This window comes from Sorex araneus, chromosome 1 (genome assembly GCF_027595985.1).
Source record: "Sorex araneus isolate mSorAra2 chromosome 1, mSorAra2.pri, whole genome shotgun sequence".
NCBI lineage: Eukaryota > Metazoa > Chordata > Mammalia > Eulipotyphla > Soricidae > Sorex > Sorex araneus.
In genome coordinates, this window is record NC_073302.1 from 233,748,596 (window position 1) to 233,762,897 (window position 14,302).

The 14,302-nt window shown below is 36.7% G+C and overlaps 1 protein-coding gene across 5 annotated transcripts in view; it reads right to left on the reverse strand.

Moving 5' to 3' along the window:
- NBEA (neurobeachin) overlaps nt 1–14,302 on the reverse strand; it is a 625,086-nt gene that overhangs the window by 278,578 nt on the left and 332,206 nt on the right. For all 5 annotated transcript variants that reach the window (XM_055142057.1, XM_055142054.1, XM_055142047.1 and 2 more), the window contains one exon: nt 11,198–11,364. In XM_055142057.1, coding sequence (XP_054998032.1) covers nt 11,198–11,364 — 167 coding nt within the window. The remainder of the gene's footprint in view (nt 1–11,197; nt 11,365–14,302) is intronic.

A 14,302-nucleotide genomic window follows, 5' to 3' on the forward strand; every position in this document is an offset into this window, starting at 1 on the left:
GTCTGAACATCTATTCCTTTCTTTAGAAGGCATATATCCGTGTTAATGTTCAACTCCAGTCTTATAACATATTACGTTTTATTAATCTGAGAAGTGCCTAAGAAAATGTTATGATCTCAAAAACTAGAATATATAGTTCTTTTGGTCAAGACTGGTTTGTACATATTTTTGTATTTTACATAATCTCAGCAAAGTAGTCTCCTGTTTGTCATAATATACATTAATTCAGATGAAAGAAGATAACCTGCAAACCCCCTCCAATGGCTTATTAATGAAGTATTTATCATCTAACAAAAACAATCTCTGTGCCAAGTGTATTGTCAGACTGCAAGCTTTTAAATTCTTGAGAATTTGAAAAAGCTTTCTGGTTGGCCAGCCCTTCATAGCTTAATATGATTGTACCCATCAACTGAATCACTATAGCAGTAGAAAAGAAGGAACATTATATAAACACTTAAAAAAAGAAAGAACATATCAAGATTCATATACCTATTTAGGATAATAACTTTTAACAAACCTTAAATGGACAGGAAACATGCTTTGGAAGTTATTATTCATCAAAAAGAAAATAAATAAACAAAAAGAATTACTCTGTAGCAAATATCGCAATTATTTGAAAATACGTAAAATTTTCCTTTTAGCATTAGAAACAAAATAAGAATGGCTGCTAAGAAACACTGAAAGGAAGGCCCTAATCAATACAATAAGAGAGGAAACATAAGAAAATGTATACTGAAAAAAGAAAACTATCATCATTTGCAAATAATATGATTACAATCATAGGAACTCATAAAGAACTAGCAGGTCTGGCAAAGGTATTGGAAATCCCTGTGGAATTATGTAATTGTGTTTTAACTATCCATATAAAGCTCACAGTCAATGTCTGGTATTTTACTGGGGGTTACACCTGGCAGTGCTCAGGGCTTACTCCCTGCTCGGTTTCCAGACACCAGTTCTGGCAGTGCTTGGGCGACTATGTGACAGATAGGCATTTATCATATAAACTGCGTAATTTAAACCTCAGTATTTTAAAGATATCAAGTCCCTCCAACTTATACTACCATACAGTGCAGTTTCCATAGAAAATTCTGATGCTTTTGTTGTTCGCAGGAATTAGCAAGCTGATTGAAAAAAATAAAATGGAAATACTACCGATAAAAATCAGAACAAAACAACAAAACAGCCACATCAATAATCAGTGAGAATCACAAAGCTGCATACTTTGTGATTTAATACATAATACCTTCCTGTCTATTATAACCTATTTACAAAGCAATACTAAGGGAGACAGTATGGGGGAGTGCAAGAACATACAAACCAATGAGTGAAAAGAACTGAAGAGAAAGTCCAAAAAAGTACAGAGACAAATCCACAGATCCAGACACAGGGGTGTGTGTGTGTGTGTGTGTGTGTGTGTGTGTGTGTGTGTGTGTTGTCTCACATGGGTGGGACAATTGCAATTAATATTTGGATCAAATGGATATAGATTAGGAAAAATATTAATCTTGACTTCTATACGACTGGACATACATAATTCCAAATGTGATTTTAATATAAGTGTAAAAATCACAGCAATACATCTTTTAGAAGACTAAGGAGAACATCTTTGTGATGATTGAAACAAAAGTCACTAACCAAAAAGATGAAATTTTTATATGTTAAAAGCACTGCACTGTAGCACTGCACTGTCGTCCCGTTGTTCATTGATTTGCTCAAGCGGGCACTAATATCCATTGTGAGACTTGTTACTATTTTTGGCATATTGAATACGCCATAAGTAGCTTGCCAGGTTCTGCCGTGTGGACGGGATACTCTTAGTAGCTTGCCGGGCCCTCTGAGAGGGACGGAGGCATCAGACCCAGGTCAGCCGCATACAAGGCAAACACCCTCCCTGCTGTGCTATCATTCCAGTCCATATTTCAAATATAATATTTTAATATATTTTGAAGAGAATTTCAATATCAGCCAATATCATGTTTTGAATATAACTTCAAAACATAGTATTTGAATATAATATTTTGAATGAGAAGCAAAAAATCAAATATAATCTACAGTGGGAAAAGACCTATGCAATATATATATATATATTCCACACTAGTATCAGATCCAGAATACTTAAAAAGGCTTTATAAATAAGTAAGAAGAGAAGATTTAATAAAATAATGAGCAAAAGACAAGCATGGACATCTGATAAAATGTGCTAATAAAACAAACTGTAATGCTAATATGATTTATTTCCATTTACCCAAATGGCTAAAATAGTAACTGAGAAGCTTCAAATCAACTGAACATGCTGGAAGACTGTTAAAACAGTGAACAAAACAAGCTTACCAACATATCAATTCAAATCCTAGATCATGATTATGCAAATATATTCATTTTAATGAAAACAAACATGCTAAGATGCCTACAGCAATAATAATCATAATAGTCAAAAATATCCAAAATAGACACATTTGGGTATACTTAGAAGGCTAATTACTATTTAACATTGTGAATAAACCATCTAAAACTATAAAATTAAAAATAAATAAAACTATACTAAATAATATGAGTACATTTCATATGTGTGATACTGAGGAAAATAAATCACATGGAAGTGTTGATATTATATAATTCCATGTATATCAAAATGAAAATAGGCAAAAGATTTTTGTCATTAAGATTTATGCTAATGTCTTTCCTTGTGGTCAGGTGAGGAATATAAGGTTAACTGCTAAGATGTTCAAAATGCCATATTTCCTTATCTAGAGCAATAAATGCATGTAAATGACCATTTTGAAATTTACCTAAACCTTTAAATTATGATATATTTAGTTTTTGTATGTCTCACAACTAAAAATAAAAACAAAATTAGTTAAGTCTTATAGATTACCTTCTTTCACTATGTTAATACCTGATCTATTTCATTGGATTATTTGAAATTCCAGTCTATCAATGCGATCTGCAATGAAATATAATCTATCCCAGAACTCCTCAAATCTGACTTTTAGTTGAAAACCTTACCAACCCAAATGTAACTGATCAGCTTCAAGAGTTGAAACTCAACTGACTTTTGAAATACTTTACTGACAGGGTATGCATCTCCCTCCATTATCTCTAATGATGAAGTTTGCTTCTTTAGACTCAATCTAGCTAATGTTACAGGCAGGAGATGGTATATTATCAGCCAATATCATAATACAGTTTAATTATACCAGGCATTCTCCAAAATATATTCATAAAGGTCAAATATATTTTCTAGTTTTTTCCAGAAGCTTCAAAAGGTTCATTCCTGTGAATTAGCAACCTGTCTCTAGCTCTTAGACTTTGCTAGTGAAACAGACTGTGCATGAAGGACAGACAGTTTATTAGAGTTTTGTTTCTCAGAGGTCATACCAGTCAATTGAACAACAACAACAAAAAAACCCTTCTGGAAAGAGATGCTTCTGAATGAAGCAAAAATAGATTAATTACTATTTGTCCATTCCTAGGTATATGAGTCACATATAGACAAATATCTAGATGTTGTTTGTTCTGAAGACTAGATTCGTTAGAGCTAATAAGGTGCTGCAAAGGGCTGGAGCCACAGGCTCAGTCCATGGCAACTCCTGGTCCTCATGCACCTCAGACATAGTCCAGGAGAGCTGCAAGGCATGGCTAACACCCTCCCCCCCCACCCACGAAAGTTCAAAAAAGAAGACTCAATGGTTATACTTTGATCTGTTTCTCTCTGCGTGTTCTCGTTCTCTCTCTCTCTCTCTCTCTCACTCTCTCTCTCTCTCTCTCTCCTCTCCCCTCTCCCTCTCTCTCTCCTCTCCCTCTCCTCCTCCTTCTCCTCTCTCTCCCTCTTCCTCCCTCTCCACACCCTTATGTGTGTGTGTGTGTGTGTGTGTGTGTGTGTGTGTGTGTTTCTTAGTTTAGTGATTAGGAATCTCTTTTGATGCTCAAGTGACTGCATGGTGCAGGGAATCAAACCTGAGGCTCCAGTTCCAGCCCTTTGATCCAAATTCCTGACCTGTGAACTGCTCCTTAAAGTGATTCAGGAGAGTTTTTAAGGTCTAGAATAAGACACCCCAATGAAGATATCTAATGAGTGTTTTAAATTTGGAAGGAAGTGAGTTTGTGTACTTGTGTGAATCTGTGACTTATTTGTTAGGTAAAAGAACAGTATGTGAAAGAGAGGTCATAGAGATACAATTAGAAAAGCGGAGAGCATTGGAATTTATTATAAAATTACTGTGAAGCAGAAGCCAATGACATCTAAGATGATATATTTAAAAAGCAGTTTAAAAATCAGACCAAGAAAACAGCATAAATATTGGAGACAACTAGAAGGTTTACTAAGCAAGAGTCACTCTGAGCTGGGATATGAGCTAAAGGATTTTTTTTTTTTTTTTTTTTTGCTTTTTGCTTTTTGGGTCACACCTAGCAATGCAAAGGGTTACTCCTGGCTTTGCACTCAGGAATTACCCCTGGTCATGCTCAGGGGACCATATGGGATGCTGGGATTCGAACCCGGGTCGGCCGCGTGCAAGGCAAACGCCCTACCCGCTGTGCTATCTCTCCAGCCCCTGAGCTAAAGGATTTTTTAATGTAAAAAAAAAATACTAGAAAAGTTTCACAAGATTATGGCAATAAGAGGCATATTAGAAAGCATGAGAGTTTCCGATATAAAAATCTGGAAACATTTGTAGTTAGAGGAAATTTACCATAGAAACTCCTGAGAACAGACTAAATGAACTGGCTAAATGAAGAAAGGATGTCCTGTTAAATGATAACTCCAAAAGAATAATTCTTTCCCACTGCCAAGTTTAACAAAAATGGAGTTTTATTTATTTATAATTTTTAGTACTTTTTTAGCAAGCTAGCAAGGAACTGGGTTCCACAATATGCTTCCTGTGGCATTTTTCTGTATTTACACTAATTTCCTTCCTTTCCCCGCTATTAGTTCTTGTTGCCCATTTATCTTATAATGCCATTAATCAAATTCAATAGTCCTGAAATCACAGGGAGAGAAGGCCATCTTCTGCCATTTCTGGTAAAAAAAGATTAAAAAAAAGTCACCACCAATGTAGTAACAAAACATTTTGAAGCATAAACTTGTTTCTGAGAAGCCGTCCCTATTTGTTAGTTCTTCACAGTAACAATGCCAAGCTCTACCACCTGGTCATCACCTTCTCGCCTCTCACTGAGGATGGAAGGAACCCTGAAACCCTGCTCAGAGCAACTTCAGCTCAGGGCCTCAAGGTGCATGAGCTCCTTACCCTGCTAGGTAGGGCACCAGGCAGTTGGCGCTAAGCATTCTTGTGACCAAGTTAAAGCACTCTACCTTCCTTAGGACATGTGCTCACTACTTGACAATATATTCTCCTAATTATTCTAGTTAAGAAACCCTAATTATCCTTTTTCACTCTTCAGTCTAATAATCCAAAAGGATACACCAAATAGTGAAAACTGTATTCTTTCCATCATCATTCTCATCCTACTACTATAGGCTCCTGGAAACTATTCCTAACAGGAACCCAAACCCTAACTCGAATCATAACCATGGCTCTAACCCAAACCTTACAGTAATCTTAACCGAGTCTTGGACAAAATCAAACAATTAGCCTAAAAGGTAACAATCATCCAATACTTAAATTTCATATTAAAGTTTGAACGTCTGCATAAACAGAAGTATCATTCAATACTCCCACTCTAGTAGCTGCATGTCCATTGCAAGAGATAAGCACATTCCCATAGCTATAAAACATTGAAGCAATTGCAAAATAGCAAGTAACAGTCATATAGCAGACTCATCCTTTCAAACATAAATTAGACCATGTTACTCATGCTATAAGGCCCTTAAAGCATGAGTAAAACATGTCCTTTAGGATAAAGTCACAAATCTTTAATGTAACATACAAATCTTTAAATCATCTAGTTTATATGTTATTTTCCAAACTCACTTTAAGCCAGTATCCTCATTGCTGACTAGGTACCAGTCACATCAGCCTCCTTTTCATTCATTTTATTATATTTTGTTTCTGACTGTGATATTTTTCTTCCAAATGCATTGTATTCTACCCTTCGCTCTATCCCACTGCTCAACCTTCAGACTTTCTTTTGGGGTAGGGGGATAGGGCAGGGAAACTACCTAGCACTGCACTCAGAAATTACTCCTGGCAGGGTTCAGTGTATGATATGGGAGGCCAGGGATCAAACCAAAACAAGAACCCTACTCACTGTATTCTCTCTCCAGCCCTAATCCCTTCAGATCTTACAGAGTTTTATCAAAGAAGACTTGTTTGGTCTCTAATCTAAAACAAAAATCTCATATCATTTCTCTAGCACTCCTTGCAATTTTCTATACAAGTATTAACCAAGGATCATATTTATATCTTTTATCAGTCTCTGCTACCAGACTTGCAGAGAGCATCTGTTTCGTTTACCATTTTGCTAGCACATAGGAAATCACAGTATCTGTTCATTTACTAAATTAAATATTAAAGCTGTAACTACAAATTGTGGTTAGAGAATGATTAAATGACAAGGGGAATTCTTAAAAGGCCCTTTGGAAGAATAAAAGTGTTAAGGCCTATGTTAACCTGACTTCAAAATTAATTGAAAGATAAAATAATTAGGATAGACAAGGGCCAGGGATGCGGCTCAGTGGTAGAGTGTTTGCCTTACAGGAAGCCCTGGGTTTGTTTCCCAGAACCATATGGTTCCCCAAGTACTGAGATGGAAGGAGCACTAACTGCTGGCCGTGGCCCCAAAATAAAATAAAACAACAAAAGATGATAACAAAGAAACCAAATAAATTGTTATTTAGTCAATTTATGAGTAAAACAAAGCAGGAAAGGGAAAAAAAACTGCACTCCAACAAATAATGTGGGAACACCTGGATATGTGCATGCAAATGATCTATAAAAACCTCAAAACAGATCACAGACATAAAAGTAAACTATGAAAATATGAAAATTATGAAACTATGAAAATATTAGAAGACATTATAAGAAAATTTATCATGGGTTTGGTGATACATTTTTAGGTGCATCACCAAGGACAGGCACATTGAAAGAAAAAAATTACTAAGTTATACTTCATCAGCATTAAAAAATACTGCTCTTTGAAAGACAATATCAAGGAAATGGAAAGTATCAAGGAAACCATAGAGCGGAAAAATCTATATGCTAAAGATTCATCTGTTAGAGCACTGTTAACCAAAGTATATAAAAAATAAGTATAGGAGAAAAAGGATCCCTTAGATGTTATTAGTGGAAAGGTAAATTCATTCAGCCTATCAGAGAATCAGTATGAAAAATTCTCAAAATATTAACCATAGATCTACCATATGATAAAGAAATTCCACTTAGATGTCTAGCCAAAGAACATGAAAATACTGAATTGCAAATATATACACAAACTTAAATTCACTGCAGTATTGTTTACCATAGCCAAGATTGGCAAACAAACCAAACACCCAATCCCTGATGAGTGGATGAAGAAAATGTGGGGTATCTACAATGGAAAACCACTCATCTCTAAGGATTAAATCTTGGGAGTCAGGACTGACTTGCCTTTCCTGTAAGAGCAATACCTCGCTCTTCCCTGAGGCTACTGCTGCCCCAAACCTCTGGAGATGTGAACGTGTCACACAGACCAACTGGACCTCAGGTACAGTACAGAGTAAAGGCTGCCCTGGGGACTGGGGGGCTCTAGTGTCCAGGCTGTGCAGGTGCTTGTGACAGACTTTTTCCATCCAAACAATTTCCCTGTCCTCCATGCCCCAACACCCTCCCTGTCACTTCCTAGGGAGACTGAGGCAGGCAGGACACTCCCTCTCTAGAAATGTACTACCTCTTTGGTCCCCAATGCGACCCTGATCACAACTGGTAAGATTAGATTTTCCCTTGGTTGAGATGCATAGAATGGCAAATGGAAGCTGTTTGGTAGTAATCTTAGGAGTTTGGTTTGGCAATCTAAAGAGATACCAAGTGGAAGAAACCAAGTAGGTAGATGACGTAAAATGTGTAGAGTTAAGGTAAATCCAGAGTAGAGACAATATATTTGGAGTTACTGAACCAAAAGTAGTTATTTTTTATAGTACCAAATTAGGGAAAATAATGCCTAAAAGTGAATAAGGCAAAAAGAGAGAAGATTTATTAATCAAAGAACAAAAGAGATTATGGAGTACAAAAATGACCTTTAAAGATAGAGTTTAGCGACCCAGTTAGGACTAAGAATGTCAAGTGTTTTTCAGTTAATCAGCATTAGAATTTTTTTTTTTTTTTTTTTTTTTTGCTTTTTGGAGGTCACACGCAGTGGTGCTCCTGGTTTATGCCTGGATCTGAGCTCAGTGATCACTCTTGGTGGGCTCACAGGAAGCACATGAGGTCACAGGGACTGGACCCCAGTCAGCCACATACAAGGCAAGGGTCCTGCCTGCTGTACTCTCTCCCTGGCCGCTGCACTGAGTGATCCTGCTCCAGTATTTGAACCTAAAAGATATTCTGATAAGACAGAGGGTGCATCCGACATGGCTACATGACCATCTTTAAATGATGTAGTTTAAGTTATTTCAGCTGTATTTCAATTACATGCCGAATTAAAAGCCTAACCATGGATGGGCTATTGCATTAAAGCAACATTCTGAATATTCTAGCTGAATTATTATTAATACAAAGCTATATTCTTTAGTTTTGCATAATAAAGCAGACACATCCAATTTATATAACACAAAAACTTACACTAAATTTCTATAGCGGAGCTAAATACTCTTTTACTATTAGTTTGAGTTTGAGGCTAATTCTGCAGTGCTAAGGGCTTATTTCTGGTTTAGGGATTAGGCCTGGCTGTGCTCAGGGGACCAAAGGTGATGCTGGAGATTAAACCAGGCTCAGCCACATGTAAGACCTTAACTCCCCTACTATCTCTCCAGTCCCTACATGTTCACATTGCTTATATTATAGCCATTCTATATGATGGATATATATTATATATGATGGATAAATTTTAAGTTATGAACTTGGCTAGACTATATACTCAAATGCCGGTAAACACTACTCCCAATGTTGTTGTGAAGGTGATTTGGACATGCAATTAGTAGTACTTTAATAAGTCAAATATTTTAATTATTTTATGCTTTAATACTTTCACATAAGATGCTTGACTTACAATGTGGACGGACTTATCTAACTAACTGGAAGTCTAAAAAGATTGCAATTTCCTAGGAAGGAATACAGCCTCAAGCTTGTAACGAAAGTCTGCATAAGTCTGCAACCTAACAGTCTGCCCCACAGACTTTGTGATCTGCACACTCACTCGAGCTAATTCTTCACCAACAAGATGACTGTATCTATGCCTGTGTCTTATTCACAAATCCAAAGTCCACATATCCTATTGGTTGATTCTTTTTTACTCCAGAAAGAAGACAGTCTAAAGAAATCCTCTACCGCTATTTGTGCAAGGGTGAATTATTTAAGCTTTACTAAACCTATGAAAGCATCAGTTTTTTTTGAGTATTGTGTAAAACATTTCAGTATCAATCTTAACAGAGATCTTTAGACAGTTAAATTAATACACGTAGAAAGTTCTTAGTATTGTGCTTGGCATATAATAAATGTTCAATAAATGATAGATTTCCAGATTGACTATTTTGAAAGATGTTACACTATAATTTTACTTGAAATAAAAAACAGTAACTTTTTTCCTTATCTATATTTGAAACTCCAGGACAGCTGGATACATACTATCTTTAGACATTCTTCCCTAACTAATAGAATCACATTTCCCAGATTATTCTTGTTGTATCTACCCAAATTTAATTAACCTCTAACTGACACTAGTAGACATAATAAAATATGTACTGAGAGGCCATATCTGGGGCCTCTCAGTACATATGTCTTGTCAGTGGGCAAGACACTTGCCTTGCTCGAGGCTTACTCGGGTTCAAACACCAGCTTTGCATATGGCGGCCTGGGCACTGCCAAGAGTGTTGCCTGCGCAGGGAGGCAGGAAAAGCTTCCGAGCATTGCTAGGTGTGGTCCAATTCCCTTCCACCTCCCCCCAAATTGCATTGAGGTTACATAATGCAGGGTTTTAAAAATGAAGAGTATAAGCAATATGTAGATAGGGTCCTGATGCATTACTCTTCTAGATAACTTCAAAATACAGAGGTTAAAAAAAAAAAGCCTAAACAGTTTAGGAAGACAACTGCAATTCAAAAACAACCAATTTTGGCTTTACCTGCACCACAGTGTATGTCATAAATAATCTGAGTTAAAAAAAAAAACAACTTCCTAATAAAGACTGATTAGAAATAATACAGAACAAAAACCCTCTAAATAAAATCACTTCTTCATTGTAAAGATTTTTATTATTTTACTATTATATGAGAAAATAAGAACGATGAAAGTTTGGGGCCAAGAAGATAATAAAAAGGTTAGAGATGAATTTTTGGGTTCAATCCTGTGCATCGCTGGGAACCTCTGTGGGGGTATCCGAGGAAGCCTCCCCCCAACACTGGGGTTTTCCCTGAGAGCCATCAGCAGGTCTGCAGGGATCCCTGGTACATCCGGCTAAGCAGAACCTCACCCCTGAGCACTAGCATTCCCTGAATTGTCCAGTTGGCCCAGAATCACTGGTGGCCCTTAGTCCTCCTAAGCATCTTTTTGGAGGCCACCACCCAAAAAGAATGATACAAATTTAGTAAGAAACAAAAACCCAAGAGATGAAAAAGAATGCCACCCCTTCTTTTTTAACATGCATGCATGGTATATACAAGAGACAGTAGCAGGAGTTCTTTACGGAAATACCAAATATATTCTCATGTACCATTATAAAAGAGCTCACTACCATTAGAAGTGATTCTAAAAGCTGAGGCATTCTACTAACCCATTCTAGAGAAGCATTATAAAAGACTTCAGAGAAAGGTCATGCCTTCTTGAGATAGTTTAAAGCACTTTTCAAATCATTTAAAAATGGATAGTTATGGGGTTGTATATAAGTAGGTAGGGTGCTTGCCTTGCACATGATCTGGGTTCGATCCCTGACACCCTATATGATCCTCTGAATCTCTACCAGGAAAGACCCCTGATGGCAGAGCCAGGAGGAAGCCATGAGCACTGCTGGGTGTGGTCCCCAAAACAAGAATAAAAAAACGGATAGTCACTTTTTCTTCTATTACAGTTTACTGTGGGTAATTAGTCACTTGACAGTCCTCACTGCTCACCTATGCGAAACTGCTCCCCAGGCACCATGCTTGTTTGTGAGGATATTAAGTATTTTCTGCTTCAGCTGGTTTGCAGTCACGTGATCTCGATGCTTTGCGGCGCTGATGAGGTGGTCACACATCTTCTCTTCCTCTCTGCGGTCAGCTGCATACTGGGCGCACTGTGACTATCAGAAAACATAATGCATGATGGCTGAGAAATGACACACGTGGGAGATGTGTGAGGAAAGCAACAGAACCTAAAGTTGAACAGTCAAGTGTACAATCATAGGTGATAAAATCTTTGGAAGGTTTAGAGAGTATATATACTGTAACCTAAAAATATAACATTTTTATCCTTGAAAGCTAATGGAAGAAAAAAAATCAAAGACAAACCCCCAGACCCTCCCCCACTAAGAAAACAAAAACAATAATTCTAAACACAAGTGATAGCCAGAGACAGCACAGAATTTAAGGCAACTGCTTTACAAGAGGCTGACCTGGGTTTGATCCCTGGCACTGCAGATGGTCCCTGAGCACTGAGCTAGGAGAAAGCCCTGAGCATCATCAAGTGTAGCACAAAAACGAAAATTAAAAAATCAAAACACAAACATGTGGAAGAAAGTACAACTGCATTTTATACTGTCTAAAGTCAGAAGTTATATATCTCAGAAATAAGAAAAAGAACACACATAGACCATTCATTTAAAAAGTTCTTGTTTTCACTGTGCAGAGGTGATTTTTACCAAAGGGTTTCTTCTTTCTAAAGAAGAAATCTTTCCATGAACCTAGAAATCTTTCCATGAGCCCAGAAGAGTAGAAGCCTTCACTCAGTTTACAACTCCTACCTATTCTGTAGGTCGACTCGTAGTGGGAGTCTGCATGTGTTCAGAACATAGTCGCAATGGTAAATTTGGGAGGGAGAGCACGCCTACCTGTGCTGGGGTCTACTCCAGCGCTGTGCTCAGGAGTCAGACCTGTGGTGCCCTCGGGACCATGTGTAGTGCCAGGGACCTAACTGTGGTCTGCTGCATATAAGGCAGGCTGGACTCTCTCTGGCCCCTCATGTTTGACTTTTATCTCAGGGTATGCACTGCTCTCACACCTAGGGGACATCCTACTTCAGTAAACTCTAGAGGCATATGCAGTCAAGGTTTTGGAGCCAGTTTCTTTAAAAAGAAACTCCGTGATTTCTTTTTAAAAACTTATTTCAAATGAAAATTTCCCCTTGTCTTTACTGAAGGCCAGTAACCTGTTTTGACAGAAATATAGTATATTAGGAGTTTTACTTCACGTATGCAAATTCTCTCTTTCTCTCTTTTTTTATCAGTGTACTATTTTATATTTGTAAGATGAGAATAAGGGGCAAGATTTTCTCTACAATACTTCCCAACTATAGAATTTAATATTTTTAATAGCTTCTTGACAGCTATTATGTTATTCTCATTTTCCCTATCTCCACGGTAATCACTCGTCCTGCCATTTTCACTGCTATTAACAACAGAACAAATCAATATCTTTTGTATCAAAACATACAACAGAAATAAAAAGATGAAAGTTTCTTGGGCTAAATTAAGAAAGTTCATCAGGCTGCAGTGCCAGCTTTGAATGTGGAAGCCAATGATTGAGCCCCATTACCACAGGGTACGTGAGCACTGCCACAAGCTCCCACAGCACTATTCTGGGAGTAGCCCCTGAGTACTGCTGGGAATCCCTTCGCAAACACAAAATCTCTAAAAATATAAATATTGCTTTTGATAGTAACTATTATATGCCATATAATAGTATCTGTATAGGGTGAATTGATTTGTATTATGTATATTTTGAATTATCAAGTGTGTAGTTTGAGTCACTTAACTAGTAGGAAAAGAGGCTTGAAATACTTTAACAATACACATAACTATTGTACATCCATCAATGCTAAATAAAAATCTGTTTCGTGGAAGATATTTGAACATATCCTTTTAATCTAATGATATAGACCATGACTACAAGTCATCCTTTTCAGAAAAATAACCCTACAGCAATCTAGGAAGAATTAATTCTCCAATTTATCTTTTTGTACAGGGAATCACCAATTAGTACAATCACCTGCCTCCATAATGAGGTCAATATTTCATTCGCTCATTGGAGACTAAAATCAAATTTTCATTAATCTTCTTTAATTATTACAATGTTTAACTACAAAAATACTGAACTGTTAAGTACCCATTTCTGATTCCAGATACTTTTTTCTTTTATTTATAGTATTATATGGGACCTAGGAAAAAAATTCTTGAAATGTCCAAGTAAAAGACAAGGACTTCAATGAATATTTTGTAATTTCAAAGTACTATGTATTTGGGAAACTAAACACATCAGTGAACTTTAAAGAAAAGATGGAACAATTTTCATTAAAATATACATTCATTATCAAAAATAATACTCTCAAAACCAGATTTATATTAGTATTTAATGTGTACACAATCTAAAAGAAAAAGTCTATTTGTGGCATTCATGGCTTCTTGTCAGCCGTGACCTTCCATCCTCAATAAACAGCTCTAGGTGGTGAAAATACAAATTTTGTGGAAGGGGGTGAAGAAATTATTTTTCTGTATAAAGCCCAGATGCATATGCAACTCAATATATATATATACATATATATATATATACATATATATATATATATATACATATGTAGCACATAGGAGGCAATAAAATATCACTGGATGTGGAGCTAGAAATACAGTATATGTGGGTAAGGCACTTCCTTTATATGCTGGGTTACTGGGTTTTGTCCTCTGCAATGCATATGGTCCCCTGCACTCTGCCAGGTGCCGTCCCTGAGCACAGAGCCAGGAGCAGTCCTGAGAAACACTGGCTGTGACCCCCAAACAAACGAAAAACAAAAATATTACTGGGAGAGGGGCAACAATTAGGACAGAAATTGTTTTAAAAGAAATAGAAATTGCTTTAAGAATTGTTTTAAAATTGTTTAGTGAGGCAACAAAGAAAAGAAAGGGTGGGAAACACTGGCCTTAGCTTAAGGCTAGTTAAGATGTGTGTGAATGCTCGTAATGAATATTTACCTTCTTGAAAACCTATTTTAAATATTTTCACATAACAAATATAGATCTTTTTTACACA